This window comes from Trachypithecus francoisi, unplaced genomic scaffold, assembly GCF_009764315.1.
Source record: "Trachypithecus francoisi isolate TF-2019V2 unplaced genomic scaffold, Tfra_2.0 Lachesis_group21, whole genome shotgun sequence".
Lineage (NCBI taxonomy): Eukaryota > Metazoa > Chordata > Mammalia > Primates > Cercopithecidae > Trachypithecus > Trachypithecus francoisi.
Genome location: NW_022681467.1, coordinates 37699314 through 37718403, shown reverse-complemented (window position 1 = coordinate 37718403; position 19090 = coordinate 37699314). Strand labels below are relative to the sequence as shown.

Genomic DNA, 19090 nt, shown 5'->3' with positions numbered 1-19090 from the left:
CAATCGAAGGGCAATAGATCATTAATCCCCCCATCTCTATATCCCAAACAGCACCCAGATCAAGAGTTAGGGAGAAAGAAAGACAATGGCAAATGTTTATCAGGCCCTCTGCGCATGATGGCTCTAAGGCCTTATGTATCTCCATAGCAGGTCATCTTAATGCATGTGAGCAGAGTGGTACCCACTCCTAGGTCTGTTCTGAAAATTATTAACAAATGGGTTGGCTAAGTGTACTTAGTGCCTAAGAGAGAATGCCTGACATGTAGTGAGCACTCTAATGTATCATTATTCTCTGCCTCTTAATGTCTTCTCCCCCTCCCCAGATTATTAATCCTTCAGGAAAGGAAGAATGTTTTCATATTCCCACTCCTAATCCCAGCATCTACTGCATCTTACATTTTCAATAAATATTTGTTGAATATAATAGCCATTATTTATTGAGAAATTATTATGTATCCAGGCACAAAGCAATGTGTATGCATTATGCATTTTAATTGTAATTCCATGCAATTTATACATATTAGGCTACTAATGCTGTGAGGTAGATCTATTAATTATTAACATCATTTTATAGATGAGTATTGAAACCCAGAGAGGTTAAGTCATTTGCCCAAGGTCACCAGCTAGTAAGTAATAGAGCCAGGATTTAATCCTAGGGGTCTCTTCAAATACCCTGTGTTGGATTACTATGTGATGCTGAAATAAACACAGCTCTGTCTTCACAAGGACCCTGCAGGGAGGTATGTTAAATGCATCAGAAATCTGAAGCTAACAGACACTAGGCAACTTGGTCACCACTGATAGTTCCAAAATTCAGAACCAAATTGGGCTGGTTCTTTATACTGAAGAACATTGAACATATGAACACTGAAGAAAAAACACATGAGTGACCCCCTATACTCCCTCCCAGACACAGAGGCCGAGTCTCTTGAGTCCCCGCATCTGGATTTGGGGGAGTAGGTTCTGAAGCAAACTTACATCACGAAATTTGCTCATGAATGAAGACTCTGCTTCTGATGGGTGTACTTTCCAAATTGTTGTAGATAGTGGTCCGCGCTGGCCTCTGCTCCTTGGATTTATAATCAGCCAATATTGCTTTGTTGTTGTGTTCCATCTCTCTTCCTCTTTGTGTTTCTTTTGACATCCACATTGTTAGACAAAGACGCTTGTTTCCATGAGAAATGCAAGAACGCAGTGGAAGGGGGCCTCCTTGACAGGCTGCCCGGCCTTCCCATCCAAAACTGCACATGTGTGAGGCACATGTCTTATGTGCCTCTTGGTCGGCACTGATGTTTCAGAGCCCAGCACTCATCTAGAAAGGGCTGGCCAAGGCCCATAGAGTCTCGTTGAGTTCCTCTGCTATTTTGTACTTGGTCTAAGATTCTCCTAAAGAAGCCACTAGTGACCAGAAATCAAGTATGTATTAGGAAATTTGATTCCTGACAAGGGTCTCTGGACAGTCAGTTGCTCCAGTTTCATGACGCTCTTGTTTCAGAAACTTGATCCCTGACAAGGGTCTCCAGACGGTCAGCTGCTCCAGTTTCATGACGCTCTTGCTTCATGATCCTGGGAAAACAGCTGCAGGTGGAGCCAGATGCTGGCCTTTGAACATTGTGCTCCACCAACCACTCTCCGTCTTGGGCGCAGCTCGGAGAACTCTAGTTTCTGTCCTGTCATTCACCTCCCCTCTGTTCTCTCTCCTCTCGCTTCCATCCATCAACCCATTTGCTAAAGAAGAAAAAAGAGGAGAAAAGAAGGGTAGAAAATAGGAAAGACATGTCTATGAGACATCTCCAGCATGCCAGGAACCATGCTAGGTATTTTATGCTATATAGATGTATTATTTTAACCATCAGACAAGGAAATGGCATGTATATGTGTGGTTTGCACATGCATTACAAACTATACATATTAAGAAAGGAGGCCGGGCGTGGTGGCTCAAGCCTGTAATCCCAGCACTTTGGGAGGCCGAGACGGGCGGATCATGAGGTCAAGAGATCGAGACCATCCTGGCTAACACGGTGAAACCCCGTCTCTACTAAAAAATACAAAAAACTAGCTGGGCGAGGTGGCGGGCGCCTGTAGTCCCAGCTACTCGGGAGGCTGAGGCAGGAGAATGGTGTGAACCCGGGAGGCGGAGCTTGCAGTGAGCTGAGATCCGGCCACTGCACTCCAGCCTGGGCGACAAAGCAAGACTCCATCTCAAAAAAAAAAAAAAAAAAAAAAAGAAAGGAAATGTGGGAACATATAATCTGGAGCCAGACTACTGGAGTAAAAGTTCCAGCTCTGCCACCTGCCAGCTGTATGGCCTCGGTCAGGCAAGGTAAGCCCTCTGCGCCTGTTTTCTCACCTGTGAAATGGGATGAGAAACTTCTTAACCTCGCAGGGAAATCCATAGGTAACATTTATAAAGCACGTAGAACAATGGCATTTTGTAAGCCCTGAATAAACCTTTGCCAAATGACTACATCAAAATAAGTCAGTCCTGATAAAATAGCCCTCGGAGACCAGCACTACTCTCTCATTTTACAAAGGAGACCGCTGGGGCTTAGTCGAAGTTTAGATGCTTACTCAAGATCCCCCAGGAATGTTGGGATTCAGACAGTTCTGACTCCTGCTGTATCTGGCCTCTCAGCAGGACCCTTGGGGATAGGGCTGAATGCTAGGGACCTCCCCAGGGCAGGTCCCCCACAAAGATCCTTAACACAGACCATACCTCTCTTCCAGTGCTGGGGCTGGGCGGACTGGCTGCTTCATTGCCATTGACACCATGCTTGACATGGCCGAGAATGAAGGGGTGGTGGACATCTTCAACTGCGTGCGTGAGCTCCGGGCCCAGAGGGTCAACCTGGTACAGACAGAGGTGAGTCCTAAGGAACCAAGACCGTTGGCCACCTGTAGCCCTGACCAAGGAGAAACATGATAGAACTGAGAGACCCATAGGTAGGGGCATCCTATGGAAAGGGACCTGGGTGTGAGAGAAGTGGGAGGGAGTAGACTCGTGGCTTACTATGGAGAGACTATTGTGGAAGCTAGGGTGCCCCAGCCAACCCTGGAGGTCTACAGTGCAGGGAGTTCCACCAATGAAGAATGGTGGCGAGTTCTCCATCTTTGAGGCCATCCAAGCAGGGACAGAATGACAAATTTCGGGGATTATTTGAATAGCATTCTCGCCTTGGGTGAAGTGATAGAGGAGGAAAAAGAAGGACTGGCATTTATTCAATGACCACTACATGCCAAGCGATGGTTCAGTCACTGCAGGGAATGGTTTAATCAACAAAGTAACTGAGTACTTAGGCTGGGTGCTGGGGATTTCAAGAGACGTAATACACAGCCCCTGCCCTCAAGGGTGAAGCAGACCTTCAGCACTTCTCTGTGTAGTTAGAGAGCCCAAACCTAAGAGTACTGAAAGGAATTAATCTTTATTGTTGTGTACCTACTGTGAGCCAGGCAGCATACATTCTTTCTAGTCGCGGTAGTGTTTCTACTCCTCCAAAACAGCTATGGTGTAGCTCCTAGTATTATCTCCAATTTATCAATGAAGAAGAAACTAATAAATTGTGTCCCTAAGACCTCACATACCAGACTGTGGGAGAACTTGGGTCCATGTGACCCCAAAGGCCTCTGCTTTTTTGCCAGAACCACACTCTCATTAAGCAGCCTTTTCTGTCTATCCCACTCTGTGCCTTGGCTTATCATTCCCGTAATGAGCCCATCTTCTGTTCTAGTGAAGGCTCTGGGTGCCTGGGCAGTCAGACTGGGACAGATAAGGAACTGTGCACATAATCAATCCTGCAAAGGGAAGTGACCCATGGCTTTGGTACAGCCAGCCCCTCTGACTCTGCAGTGAATACCACCACTGATTGGTTTACACACATAGGCTCTGAGCTAACTCACACAGGCCAGTCTTCAGGCTTCTAGCACTAAAGCCAAGAGGGCTGCTTATCTATTCCCAGGTTCATGCATGCAGAAGGCAGGCTTGCCGGTTGCAGTCAGACAGATGAGGCGACAGACATATTCAAATGCAGATGCATCACGTTGCATCTGGAAAAGCACACTTTATAGAGAAACTGACCAAGTTCTGCAGAAAAGGTCACTCAACAAACATTTATCTAGGGCCTAGAAGTGAGACCAACTTCTGCCTGGTGGATTAACAGATGGCCTTCCAGAAAGAATGAAACATTAAAGGTATGGAAAAGAGGGAGTGGAGTTTCAGGAGGAGAGAACAGCAGGTACAAATAATTGAGATAGGAGAAGACATGACACATGTTTTAGGAGCAGATTGTGAGGCAAAGATTTGCGGGCAAATAATTTGCTTGGAAGGTAATCCCAAGACACACTGACTGGTGAATTGGAAAGTGAGGCAGAGCGGGGAAGGAAACAAACAAAGGCTACTTTAACAAGCTGTTCAACACTCTAGACAACTGGAACCCAATTCTGCTGGGAACTCTGAGACACATGCGTGTCCAAGTGATTCCACCTAAAGGGAGAAGGAACTTAGATTTCCGTCCTCAACTCTCTATCTGTCACTGCTTGAGGGTTACTTTCCACACAGCCCAAGTATCCTCTCTGCCTTCAGTAGAGAATCACAGGTGTTTGCAGCAAGCAGCCTTCCTTAGGTAAAGGTGAAAGCTGAGGGGACATGGGCTGGACACAAAGAGCACTGCTACAGCATGTCTAGAAGTTTCTCATTTTATCAGTGACTATGCTATTACATCTTCTGTAAGAAACAAGACCCACCATAGTTCAGGTGATCATTAGGAAACGTGGAAAGTTGGTCCTTTGGGTTACAGTATAAAAAGTAAGGATTCTACAATATATTGACAAGTGTCTATTCTTCATAGCCACAATACTAAATGTGGACCACAAATTACCAGACCACTGTTCTTACCTGGCACCCCATTCCCTCTCTTCTGACTTTGCAGGAGCAGTATGTGTTTGTGCACGATGCCATCCTGGAAGCGTGCCTCTGTGGCAACACTGCCATCCCTGTGTGTGAGTTCCGTTCTCTCTACTACAATATCAGCAGGCTGGACCCCCAGACGAACTCCAGCCAAATCAAAGATGAATTTCAGGTATGAGCAAATCCCAGGCTCGGTGACCATCTTAGTCAGTTTGGGTTGTTATAACAAATTTCCACAGATTCGGTGGTTTAAATGACAAACATTTATTTATTACATTTCTGGAGGCTGAGAAGTCCAATATCAAGCTTCCAGTAAATCCAGTGTCTGGGGAGGGCTCACTTCCTGTCTTTCAGATAGCCATCTTCTCACTGCGTATTCACATGGTGGAAAGCAGAAGCAGCAAGCTCTCATGTTTCTTCTTTTTTTAATTTTTTATAGAGATAGGGTCTCACTACGTTGCCCAGGATGGTCTTCAAATCCTGGGTTCAAGCAATCCTCCCACCTTGGTCCCCCAAATTGTTGAGATTACAGGCGTGAGCCACCACACCCGGCCCTGCATGTTTCTTCTTATAAGAGCAATAATCCCGTTCATGAGGGTTCTATGTTCATGACCTAAACATCTTCCGAAGTCCCAACCTCCTAATACCATCACATTGGGGGCTAAGATTATGACATGGATTTGGGGAGGGATGAAAACATTTAGTCCGTAATAGTAACCCAACCAACTTCAGTGGCTCTGTGCACATTTGTGGGGTTTTCTTTGGGACAACTGATATGTCTATGCACTTTCAGTGTCTGCTCCTCTAGGAAGCTGCAGAATCTATTCCAGGACACAAAATGCACAGCCATGAACAACGACGCACTCAGGGATTGCTGGTGCTTATCTTTAACTGTGAATATGTTTTTTAACTGAAGTCTTATTCAGTTCTAGTCCAAATTGTGAATGGAGACAAATTTATACAAATGGGTGTGAATTTCATGCTCCTTCATCCCTGGAGGGACTCAGGTCCTCTCAGTATTTTTCAGTAGACTATTACTGCTAAAAGTGTGGTCTGCAGCCTGCCCAACATGGTGAAACCCTGTCTCTACTAAAAATACAAAACAAATTAGCCAGGCATGGTGGCATGCTCCTGTAATCCCAGGTACTCAGGAGGCTGAGGCAGGAGACTCGCTTGAACCTGGGAGGCGGAGGTTGCAGTGAGCCGAGATCATGCCACTGCACTCCAGCCTGGGCAACAGAGTGAGACTCCATCTTAAAAAAAAAAAAAATAGCATTAGGAGCTATACCTAATGTAAACGATGAGTTAATGGGTGCAGCACACCAACATGGCACATGTATACATATGTAATATACATATGTAACAAACCTGCACGTTGTGCACATGTACCCTAGAAATTAAAGTATAATAAATAAAATGATAGAAAATTTTAAAAAGTGTGGTCTGGAGACCAGCAGCATTGGCTTCACGTGAGAACTTGTTATAAATGCAGAATCTTGGCCCTCGCCCAGACATAATGAATGAGAGCCTGCAATTTAATAAGATCTCTGAGTGATCTGTATGCATGCTAAACTTTGAGAAGTACTGTCCTAGAACATAGCTCAGGTATCCCAGATCCTCACCTGGAAGCCCGTATGGTCAGCGCTGTGGCAACATTGATTGGTCTAAGAAGCCTGGACATGAATCACTAAGTAAGGTAAAGCCAGAGTCCAGCCAGCCCTTTATCGCAAGACCAGTGTCAGGATTACACCCGGGCAATAGGAGCTGAGAACGAGGTATGAGAAAGCAAGGAAGCTCCAGGTCTTGCTTCAAGTCAGTGGGCAAAGGCCAGGCCCATTGTTCCACGGGCAGATATCCCAGGCAGGCCAATACCTTAGCAATCCCTAAAACAAATAACCATTATTGATTTGAAGTAGAGACAGAGGGCTGAATGAGGGAAGGATGGAGGGTACAGAACTCTAGTCAGGACTCTAGTCATTGCATGTAACATCTAGTCCATTGGATAGAGCAGTTCAGCTCTGGCCTCAAACTTGCAAGATTTACTCTGCAGAACCCAAACACAGCAATTTCCCAGACATATTAGGGTTTGCCCTTTGGGGGTCTCTCATCTATCCTGAGCAGTTCATCTAGGCCTCCTTCCATACTGAGACAGCTTTCTCTCTGAGAAGAGTGCTGGTAAATGATTTCCCCCATTCCATGACAATGCAAGTGATGTTTAGCCCTCAGTAGGGATTTCCTACCCCCACCCCTCTGTACGCCCTCCTGTCTGGCCCACCCTTTAATGCAGCACTGGCTGAGCTGAACCACTTAGTTCCTCTGGTTGGCAGGTACTATGAGACTGTGTCTGAGCCTCGGTGTGCGTGCGCTGCTTCTGCAGCCTTAGTGTTTTGAAGGTGTCACACAGCTCACACACCCTGTAGCAGTGAGCGGGAGAGGACAGAACATCACCATGGAAGAGAAATGGGTCCTGGGAAAGGGACAGTGGGGCTGCACTTGGAGGGTGGAAATAGGCAAGTTAGGCTGAGTTGGAACATCACTGTCTCTTTTGCTCAGGGGCAGCCGTATGAGCAGGGCCTATCTATTCACCTTTGTGCCCCACAGACCCTCAACATTGTGACACCCCGTGTGCGGCCCGAGGACTGCAGCATTGGGCTCCTGCCCCGGAACCATGATAAGAATCGAAGCATGGACGTGCTGCCTCTGGACCGCTGCCTGCCCTTCCTCATCTCGGTGGACGGAGAATCCAGCAATTACATCAACGCGGCACTGATGGATGTAAGCTGAGCCTGGGCAGAAAGCTCCTGGCTGACATTCTAGAGCAAATACTCTTCCTGAGGTGGAGGTGGCTGGACCTCAGGGCCCTGACCCCACCAGCCAGCCTCCCTGCTTCTGATCTACTGGTCCTAAGGACCTTTGTTCCCCTGAAGGCTCTGGTCCAAACCTAGACACAAGCTGGGCTCTTGGCTCCTTTTCTCATATAAAGAGCCTAGAAGGAACACACCAGAAGCATAAGGTGACTCCCATGACTCCATGGCAAGGCTACAGGCCTGCCTAGCAACCCCTTCCATTCCCCACAGAGCTGACTCTCAACCTGAAGTGTAGTAAAGCAAGTGTTCTCTATGCTGGGCCTTGGAACACGAGACAGTGCAGACACAGGTTCTGCCCTCTGGTAACTCCCATGAGGGTTCCCAGATAACTCCTGTGCAGAGACAAAAATGAGGATAGCACACAGTAGAGGCTCAGTAAATGGTTATTGGGAAAGTAGTGGGAAGCAGTAAAACAAGCATGGGGTGGAAGCAGGCCGTGTTCCTGGCTGGCCTGTGAGGGGCAGTGCCCCCTGCCCGGCTCTGGGATTAGGGTCATGTTCCTGGCCCAGTGAGCCTAGGCTTCTCCCCTGTGTTTTTCGTATACTTCTGAATATCACTTCCCCTCCAAGGTGTACAGGTGTTTGCAGCAGGGAGGAACTATAGACCATCTACTCCCAGCCATGTATTTTTCAGCAGAGAAAACGGAGGCCAGAGAGAGAAACAGACTTGCTCAATTTTACCCAGGGAGCTAGTGGCACAGCCCACACGTAGAGCTCCTTAACACTCTGGAACTCATTTCTTGAGCCTCCCTGCAATTTGCTGGATCTAATAAGATGCAAACATCTCACCTCCTCAGGCTCAAAACCAAGAATACCATTGCCTGATTATCATGGGCTCTTCCAGCTTCCCCTCCCCAGCCCATCTGAGTTCACATCCATCTACATGTGGCCCTCCTATCTCACCCAGAATAGACAGAAACATGAGCTGCTCTCTCCTGGGGTCAAGGCCAACAACTTCTCTGACCTCTAATCCTCTTGAAGTTTCTCCCCAAGGGCCTGGGTGTTAGAGGCAGGAAGGTCAATGCCTGTCGCAGCTCTCTAGTGGCCTGCCCTGGCGTCTGCCCACAGGGTGACTATATCCTCTGTAAGAATCAGGGAGTCTTGGCTTGGTCATATCAAGTAGCTAGAGGTGGAGAGAAGACCTTTGGCATTAGCGTAGAGCCTTCTAAAGTCAATGAGTAGTACATGTATGTGTATGTGTGCATGTAAGTGTGCATTGTGTGTGTGTGGTGAGAAATGGGGTCTACGGGTGCACCCATACTTCCAAGTTCCTCCTAGCTTTGTCTCCCACTTCTCCCAACACCCCCTCCCTGCCTTCCTCATCCAGGCAAAGATCAAACAAGCTCCTGGCCTCTACTTAATAGGTTAGATACTGCCTGGAGTCAAATGCCTTCTGCCAAGCTCTGAGGCTGATTGTATTCTCTTTGTCCACAGGGCATTTCTCTCGTGAGCCATCACTGGGGCCTTTGCCTTTCTTATAGTAAAAAAAAAAAAAAAAAAAAAATTCCTTATCTGTATTCCAGCTCAGTCGGTGCATTATCTGGTAACCATAGCAGCTTTGCTCCTAGCAGAAAAATATGAAGTCCTCTGGGTTAATTTTTAATGTTTCCCCTGGTAAAGGATGATGTTATCCATGAAATGGATTGCCGGCTGATCCCTGAAACCCGGCAGGAGCACGGATCTCGAACATATTTTCAGATAAGGCTTTGTCAGGCGTGCTGGCCTAATAGAGCATTTATCACAGAGACAGGGAAAAAGAAAAGAAAACTAACATTCACTGAGTGCTGGGCACCACGTCGGGCCCTGGACTTGCACTGTCCCATTTTGCATGTGGGTGTTCTCATCCCCATTTTCTGATGAGGTCCTCAGGGTCAGAGTATTTTCATCACTTGTTCAAGGTCAACTAGCTCAGAAATGGGAGCCAAGGATTGGAGCTCCAAGTCTGTTAACTCTCAAAGCCTCAATGTTTTTCCATGTCTGGAAATGGCTCAAAGACGATGCCGTCTACGGCTAGAGAGTTTGGCTTTTGGGAAATAAATTATTTGCCTCTGTCCACCCAGACCCCTCTTCTGAAAATTCTACTGGCCAGGAGACCACCCTTGGAAGAACCCCCGACAATGCATGCACGACGTCCATGTTTGCAAGGCTTTGTCCTGCTTTTTCCAGGGTCTTTGCCCTGTAACTCCACTGAAAACAGCTGTGACTCCCACAGAAACCATCTCTTGAGAACACATATCGAGCGCATGAGCCACTGATGAAGTGGAGAATCTCCCCAATCTTTTCAAACACATGACTTCAGGGTGGGGGGAAAACAGGGCCCTGGTTGAAGCTACCAGACCCCCCAGGCCATTTTCTCTGGGCCTCTGTTTCCCTATCTGCAACATGGGACTGAGTTTATTGTCTTATTCGCTGGAGTGGCACTGTCTAGCATGTGCCAGCAATAATGCCAAGGACGTAAAACAAAGTCAGGGGTGTTTCTGCCCTGCCAGTAGGCTTACATTCCCGCTCTTGCTTGCTGGCCTTTTCACGCGCAAATCTCATTCAATCTGTGTGACATCATTCCTTTGGATTTATGATTTCCGTTTTCCAGGTGAAGAATATGAGCTTTGGAATCATCTAATAACTTGCCAGTACTTAGCGCCCAATCTACCCAATCTGCCAAAAAAAAAAAAGCACTCTACAAATGAAGTCTGAATGAATGAATGGATGAATAAATGGGTGAATGGACGGACAGCTGGATGACTCATAACTTACAAGTGGTAAAGCTGTACTTGAACCCCAGTTTGACCTGACTTAATACATGTGTACACAGGTGTACTTTCCACTGCCCCGCTGACTCACAGGACACAGTACCTACCTTGCCAGGCCAGCTCAGCCCCTCATTCCAGCCTGGAGGCAGAAGGGAGCCTGCCCCTTTGGGAGAATCTCTGCCTCAAGCCAGGCCAAAACCTCCCCCAGCATCATGGGCACAGAGACACGGCCAATCCCTTATGTCCCAAGAGGTGTCCTGACCAGCAGAGCAACAAATCTGCATCTGAAATCTTTCATTTCATATTGTAATTATGATTATTTGCTGAGCTTCAAGGCATAAATAATTTATTTGGATAATCCCATCCCAGTGACACTTTCCTAATGAAATGTCTTGGTTTGGAGGAGAATGTGTTCATTATGAGAAGGTCCCCTTTGCCGCCAGGGCATGGAGAGATAAAAGAACAGGCAGGTGCTTTGTATCATCTATTTGGCAGGCTCGGGAGCCTCTGGCCTCAGTCCGGGCCTCATCATCATCAGAATATCGCTGATGGATGTGTAATTTACAAAGCCTGTGTCATTCCTTTGTCAGAGCCACAAGCAACCTGCCGCCTTCGTGGTCACCCAGCACCCTCTACCCAACACCGTGGCAGACTTCTGGAGGCTGGTGTTTGATTACAACTGCTCCTCTGTGGTGATGCTGAATGAGATGGACACTGCCCAGGTAGGAGGAGGCCGAGCCAAGCCCTAGGTGGGTCGGGGGGCCATACTCTAAACCTGGAGGGAGAGCCCTTAACAGCCAGTGCCTGCCACTAGCTGTCCTGTAATAAGCTCTGTCTGGCCATGAGCATCAGGCAAGCCATTCTGCTGCCTACAGAGGGTCCTGTCACCCCCCAGACCTCCAGCAAAGACTCCCCTTGCCTACGGGCTTTGTCCAGCTCCCCACCCAGGACCAGACTCTGTTGCTCCATCTCACAAGCATTGATTATTGTCTTGCTCCAAAGCACACAGATCTTGCAGAGCCAGGAGGCTGCCTCCCCCAGCACTGAGCACCTGCAGCCCTGAATAATACCCAGATGCCTGGCCACACTCACCTCCCTTCCCCTTCTGCAATGCAGCCTGTGCAGACAGAGCCTGGGACTTGAACCTTGGACACTTTACCCACTGACCACCTCACCAAGCCCCAGTTCCTCATGGTTGACCTTCGTGTCCTGGCAGGCTTCCTGGTCTGCTAGCTCCTGGTCTGATAGCTCCTAGCATCACGTGCCTATAGCATATCCCCATATTCAGGACACAGGACATGTATCTTGGGACAGTTTCTAGATTTCTTCAAGGCAGTGAATGCACCCCTATGCCAGGGCAGCCATTCTGGGGTGGAAGAGGTGAGAATAGTCCTTCAGATTTTTAAAAATCTATCCTTTCACTGCCTTGAATAAAACTTCAAGTAACATCGCATTCCTATGTGAGCGCTGGCCTTGTGCAGGCCTTGGATGGGAATTTTAAAAATCTTTAAACAGACCCGAGCTATAGTTTCAGCCCTGCAAAAGCTCATGGTCTTGCTCCAGAGACAGATGAGCAAATTGTCCCAACCTCGTGTGGCTGTTATAATAGAGGTCAGCAGCGAAGTGCTGTGTTGGCCAGGAGCAGGGAGCAACTAATTCCGCCCAGAGGGTGAGGGAAGACTTCAAAAAGATGACTTTGGCCTTGAAGAAGGCAGAGGAGCTTTAGGTATATGGAGGCTGAACTCACTGGGAAAAGGCATTTCAGGCAGAGGGAACAGCACAGGCAAAGGTGAGGCAGGGGAAGAATATACGTAGACTTATTTGCAGAACAGTTTATGTTCCAGTGTGGCTGGGGCTTAGGGGAATATCAGGAGGAGAAGAATGTAGTGAGGCTGAAAAATGTAGCAGAGCCCAGCTTGCAGAGAGCTCCCTGTGCCAGGCTAAGGAGCCTGGATCTTGGTTGGCAGCATAGCAAGCCTCAGACTTTTGCTTTGTTAAGCAACAGAATCCTTTCTATGAATAAAAGCTTTCATGCAAGCCCAGTGTACGAAACAGCAATGACCAAGAGCTGCTCATGATGAAGCAATAGGCAGAGCCTGGGGTTCCACCCACACTGCTCTCTCATTTTCTCCTGGTGCCCCTGGAGGGGCTGGTCCTTTATGGGACCACTGGAGTTTGGAGTAGCACAGTTAGAAATACTTTCTGTGCAGGAAGGTGAAACACTGGAGGGTCAACAGTGGTATAACACAGCCAGGGTTCCTGTTAGAAAGTTGGGTCTAGAGGCTGGGCATGGTGGCTCATGCCTGTAATCCTAGCACTATGGGAGGCCAGGGCAGGAGGACTGCTTGAGGCCAGGAGTTCATGCCCAGCCTGGGCAACACCATGAGACCCTATTTCTACAAAAAAAAAAAGCCAGGCATGGTGCTGTGTGTCTATAGTCCCAGTTACTCAGGAGGCTGAGGCAGGAGGATTGCTTGGGCACTGCAAGGCTAAAGTGAGCTATGATCCCGCCACTGCATTCCAGCTTGGGTGACAGTGCAAGAACCCATCTCCCTTTTTTTTTCGAGACTGACTCTTTGTTGTCCTGACTGGAGTGCAGTGGTGCAATCTTGGCTCACTGCAACCTCTGCCTCCCAGGTTCAAGCGATTCTCATGCCTCAGCCTCCCATGTAACTGGGATTACAGGCGTGTGCCAACATGCCTGGCAAATTTTTGTATTTTTAGTAGAGATGGGGTTTCACCATATTGGCCAGGCTGGTCTGGAACTCTTGATCACAAGTGTTCCACCTGCCTCGGCCTCCCAAAGTGCTGGGATTACGGGCGTGAGCCACCACATCTGGCTGACCCCATCTCTTAAAAAATAAATTTAAAAAATGAAAAAAAAGGTAAGAGTAAAAAGAAAGCCAGGTCTGGGGATCAGTGCAGGTAACAAGCCGGAGGAAAGACGTGCAAACCAGGAGACCAGGGAGGAGAATGTTGCAAATATGCAGAAAATAAAGGTAGTTATCTGAACTGCAGAAGTGGCCAGGAGGTGAGAGGATTGGAATTGATCATGAAAACATTTCCAGGCTTAAGTCCACAAGGTTTAGGGAGCAGGTGCAGGTGGGAGGTGAATGAGAAGGAAAGTTGTAGATAATGGCAGGATGTTGAGTCTGAGCAATTAGGCATCCGGGGATGTAACTGGTGAAAATATGAAAGGCAGGAAGGTGGGGGAAGGCTGCGAGAAGAGCAGGGGATGAAATTGAGCACACCTTGGGATGTGCCTGTGAGAGACGTTCCAGAGAGAGTCCATTGATTCACATTGATTCGGGCAACCCATATTTGTTGGGCATCTGCTATTTGCTGGAAGCTATTCTAGGTGCTTGGAATGCATCACTGAGCAACACAGACAAAGAGAGGCATAAAAAAAAATACCCATCTCTCATGCAACTTCTATTCTAAAGGGGGAGAGAGATAATAAGCAACACACACTCTCTAATGTGCTCAATTATAAGTTAGAAGGTGACACGAGTGTTTGGAAAAAGGTAAGAGGACAGGGTAGTAAAGATCAGAACGCTGGATCTGGGACATAGGATGTCATTGCAATAGGATTGTCAAGGTGGGCCCTATGGAGTGGAGAAGAAAACATTTGAACACAGACCTGAAGGAGGTGAGAGAGTGAGCCATGTGACTCTCAGGGGGCATCGCAGGCAGAGGGAACACCTGCACCCAGGCTGCAGGGTAGGCATGCACCTGGTGCCCTTGAGGAGCAGCACAAAGGCCATGGGCAGAGCAGTGGCAGAGCAGCACAACTGTGGGGAAAGCAGCGGAAGGTGAGGTCAGAGGGCCATGGAAGACATAGAAGAACTTGGGCTTTCATTCTCAGAGAAACAGAGAGCCATGCACATGTTTGAAGCAGAGGAGCAACATAATTTCCCTTTTTTAATAAAAGCATCCCTCTGGCTGCTGTGTTGAGAATAGATTGTTGGTGCAAGGATGGGGAAGAGTGGTTTCTGAAATGGAAGCAGAGAGAACAGACAAGAGACTACTGTGATAATTCAGGTGGCAGATGAGGTTGGTTGAACCAGAGGGTAGCAATGGAGTGGATTCTGAAAGTAAAACCAACAACACATCCAGATAGACTGACTATGGAATAAGAGAGAGAGAGAGGAATCAAGGGCCAGGCGTGCCTGTAATCTTACTTAGCACTTATCACTTGAGGCCAAGAGTTGAGGCCACAAGTAAAAGACCATCCTGGACAACACAGTAACACCCTGTCTCTACAAAATAATTTTTTTTTTTTTTTGAGATGGAGTCTCACTCTGTTGTCCAGGCTGGAGTACAGTGGTGCAGTCTCAACTCACTGCCACCTCCTGGGTTGAAACAATTCTCCTGCCTCAGCCTCCCAAGTAGCTGGGATTATAGACGTGAGCCACCACAGCCAGATAATTTTTGTATTTTTAGTAGAGATGGGGTTTCACAATGTTGGCCAGACTGGTCTCAATCTCCTGACCTCAGGTGATCTGCTGATCTTGGCCTCCCAAAGTGCTGGGATTACAGGCATGAGCCACTGTGCCCAGCCCTACAAAATAATTTTAAATGAACTGGGCATGGTGGTCCATGCCTGTAATCCTAGCTACTTGGGAGGCTGAGGCAGGATTACTTGAGCCCAGGAGATCAAAGCTGCAGAGAGCTGTGATCACACCACTGCACTCTAGCCTAGGGTGACAGAGAAAGACCCTGTCAAAAAAAAAAAAAAGAGGAATGAAGGATAATTCCAAGGATTAGAAGGTTAGAAACTGAGATAACTATAAAAAATGAATGAATTCTCATAAAACAGAGTTCTGGAACATTCCCCGCAGAGTTTTGGAGTCCGAAGGCATCACCACCCTATGCTTTTGGCTGAAGAAATAAAACAGTGAACTCAGCTCATGAGCCTGGGTGTGAAGTCTGGCCGGCAAAACACTGTTTGCTCTTCTCTTTTTCAACATCCCTTTCTGCAAAACCAGAGCTCAGGCACAGAGGATGTGCCTTTCAAAGAACTTCACTTTGGGACATATAAAACCTTGAAATAAAGATCAAGGTCATTGGCTATAGCTCCCCCTTTCAGGGTGGGTCCTGGGTGAATGAAGAATCTTTCAGGCCCAGATGTTGGTACAGAGTTTGAAAACTGATATTCTAAATGCAAAAACATCAGGCTCAGAAGTACCCTGAGGTTGGCTGCCATATGCAGCTGGCAAGCATTCCCTGAAACCGGCAGATGAATAGAGCACTTATTGATATAAATATCATCACCGCAGCAGCTGGGAGCCTTATGAAAATAAACAATGACACAGCATGAGCATCAGAAAAGCCGCCCTCGGCACCTGGAGGGGCGGATCTTTGAAGTGGCATCAGCATCTGTCTGCCTGCATGCTCATGCCAAGGCAGCCTCCAAGCTAGCCCAGCCTGGCAACATGAACAGGTCCACCTTAGGACCTCAGCATTGCTAGGTCAATCCTGAGAGAACCGATGCCACCTCCTGTGGTTTGCCTGGGAACCATAAGGGCGTATTTTGGGGATTGGGCAGGGCTACCTGTAAGATAAGAAGAGGGTGTGATCTCTCACAGGGCCTTTTTTTTTTTTTCGCACTGCTGGCCAAATCTGCCCCCGCTCAGAATCTTACACTACTTCACTCAGTCAGCCCCAAATATTGTTTCATTCTCTGCAGTGGTTGCTGTTCAAAGGTAATTATGATCAATGAGGGCTCAAAATAAAGGCTTTCAAACTTTTGCATTCAACCTTACAGATTTTTCTAACTCTTTAGGACTCCAAATATCGGTGGTCAGATTTGTGGGGTAAAATCCTAGAACCACGCCAGCCAGCAAAGCATGCTGTCACTTCTCAGATGCAGCAGACAGAACATTTTCAATCACAGCCAACAGCACTGACAAGATCTTTTCCATCTTTGTGGTCTTTATGGATAGGCCAGAGTCCATGGAGACCAGACATCAGAAAGAAGCCCTCCTTGCAGTCATGCCACACTCACCATACTGTTTAGAGAGCTCAGGAGATCCTCCACACCAGCCACAGGGTAGGGCTATATGGTGGCCAGAATCATGGCCCCATCAAAGGTGTCCACATCCTAACCCCTGAGACCTATGAATGTGCTATGGCACCTGGTGTATGGCGCATACAGGGATGTTTCTTTACTTTAAAACAAGAGCCTACAACTTACATGAAGGCTGAGTTGCTAAGTTCTGAGGCTCCCACTGTGGAAAGCTGAGAGATCAGGGATGCAAAGCCTTTTGGAAAGGTGAGGGTGCCTGAGTGCAAGGACAACGGGGGCTGTGATGGATTCTCATGGAATTGAGAAAGGCAAGCTCCTCATTCTCCCAGGAGAAAAGCAGGGTGCTATTTCAGAGATGTCTCTTGCTGCCATTGTGCCTCTAGGGCAAATAGCAACTCTTAATATCCCCATTTTCAGTCTGAGCTTGTGAAAACTAACACACCAGCAAAATATGCAAAATACCCAACTTGCATCTCAGCCAGCCTCAGATCTGACTTTGCAAGGGGCTGTGTCTCTGTCTCTGTTCCCACCAGAATGGTAGGGGTAACAGTAAAATAACAAGTCTGGGGTCAAGAGACCTGAGTTCAAATTGCAGCCTTGGTACTTACTCACTGTGTTGCCCTGAGCCAGGTCCTTTACTTTCTCCAAGTCTTAATGTTATCCTTGGTTAATTATAACCTAGATGTTAGCCAAGTTCACTCTGTCTTTGAAGATTTAAATAAAATTTGCTCTGTTCCCTACTCCCCATCCTGTGGGAAAACCCAAAGTCCATCCCCAATATTTCTGATAATTCTGAGGGGGTTGTATTCTCATGTTCACTTCCAAGTTTCAGCTGAGGCTTTAGTCGGAGCAATATGAGCTTCGGATCCCATCAATGCCCATGACTTAAAGTTGAACATCACACATCCTCCTTCTGAAGCCCCATCTTGCCGCCTCAACCCTCGCTAGCAGTAACATATCTTCACCTGACCCTGTTGCCCAAATCATTTTCTTCCCCTGTTTACCTCCTCTCCCATCCTCTCCCCCAAAACTGTTCCTTTCTTAAGCTGCAAAATCCAGCCATCTCCTTAGTACCTCTTTCTAAAACCTGCTCTGAGCCATGCCTCCCATCCCCAAGACTCTTCTGTAGGTATATTCCTAAACTCCAACCCTTCCTTCCCAGAAACAAATTCTGATGCAGCTGTTATAAGAGTAAGTTTCCACCCACTACATGGAGATTGCATTATGGAACTTCACGGGACTATTGGGAGGATACATTGAGGAGAGATGTGTGAATGTGCTTTGATCAATCGATCCGTCTCTCTTCCTCTCTCCCTCTCTCTGTTTCCCTGTCCCTGTCTTCTTTATGCCTTCACTCACAGTCTGACTTCCTTAACTGGACATAGTATCCAAGCCAGTTTTATAATCACTGATGTTGAATTTTAAAACCAATTCAGGAAACTTACATTTCTCTCTTTAAAATACCACTTCAGGCCGGGCGCGGTGGCTCAGGCCTGTAATCCCAGCACTTTGGGAGGCCGAGACGGGCGGATCACAAGGTCAGGAGATCGAGACCATCCTGGCTAACACGGTGAAATCCCATCTCTACTAAAAAATACAAAAAACTAGCCGGGCGAGGTGGCGGGCGCCTGTAGTCCCGGCTACTCGGGAGGCTGAGGCAGGAGAATGGCGTAAACCCGGGAGGCGGAGCTTGCAGTGAGCTGAGATCGCGCCACTGCACTCCAGCCTGGGCCACAGAGCGAGACTCCGTCTCAAAAAAAAAAAAAAAAAAAAAATACCAATTCATTTCACCTTTAGGTGACCTGGGATCGAGTTCTTCACTCTGGGTCACAGGGGCCTTAATAAATAGAGTCCTTCATTTCTAACACTATGATATTACTTGGCCTTTCCATTTTATCAAAGTATTTTTAATTAAAGAAAGGCATAACTAAGGTGTACTGAAATATGCTCTAAAAATGTTTATTCCAAAAATAGACCCATATGCTAGTTTTCATTCAACTCATCAGAGCATGTCTATTCCAGTGACTAACAAGTTTTCTGAGTCCCTCAGCAAGAAAAACATGTTTAACGCATGAGGCTACCTCTGTATTTGTTATATATCACGCATGAACTTACACCCCCCAAGGACATCTTTTCATGGCCCAAACAACTATGGAGAGCACTACGTGGAATAATGTATGGCAGCTGTTCCAGAGCTGTCCACACAGGCTTCACAATTTTGCTTGGTTTAACTTGTTCTGACAAAAGACATCAAAAGTCCCCTCTGTTTTTTTGGAAGAAGCATGATTATTTCTAAATCATTAACAACAACTGGACTGACTTCCTCTCCCCGGTGTGTTCATCGCCACTACCTGTATGTATCTGCAGTGGTAAAGCCCTCCCTTCACCTTTCACCCTCAGACCATTGGAAAAGAAAGGGTAGGAGAGAGTACTTACTAGGCAACGAGGTGGAAAAAGTCAGTTGGTCTAGACTCTTGGCTGAAGAATTTGAATCTATTCTTGGATAAGCCAACTTCACAAGTTTTCCATCTAAGGAAGAAAAT

At 47.2% G+C, this 19090-nt stretch overlaps 1 protein-coding gene across 6 annotated transcripts in view; it reads left to right on the top strand.

Moving 5' to 3' along the window:
- Window positions 1-19090, top strand: part of LOC117068784 (receptor-type tyrosine-protein phosphatase T) — a 123413-nt gene that overhangs the window by 77317 nt on the left and 27006 nt on the right. For all 6 annotated transcript variants that reach the window (XM_033186438.1, XM_033186437.1, XM_033186435.1 and 3 more), the window contains 4 exons: window positions 2728-2863; window positions 4926-5075; window positions 7505-7678; window positions 11110-11241. In XM_033186438.1, the coding sequence (XP_033042329.1) occupies window positions 2728-2863; window positions 4926-5075; window positions 7505-7678; window positions 11110-11241 (592 nt within the window). The remainder of the gene's footprint in view (window positions 1-2727; window positions 2864-4925; window positions 5076-7504; window positions 7679-11109; window positions 11242-19090) is intronic.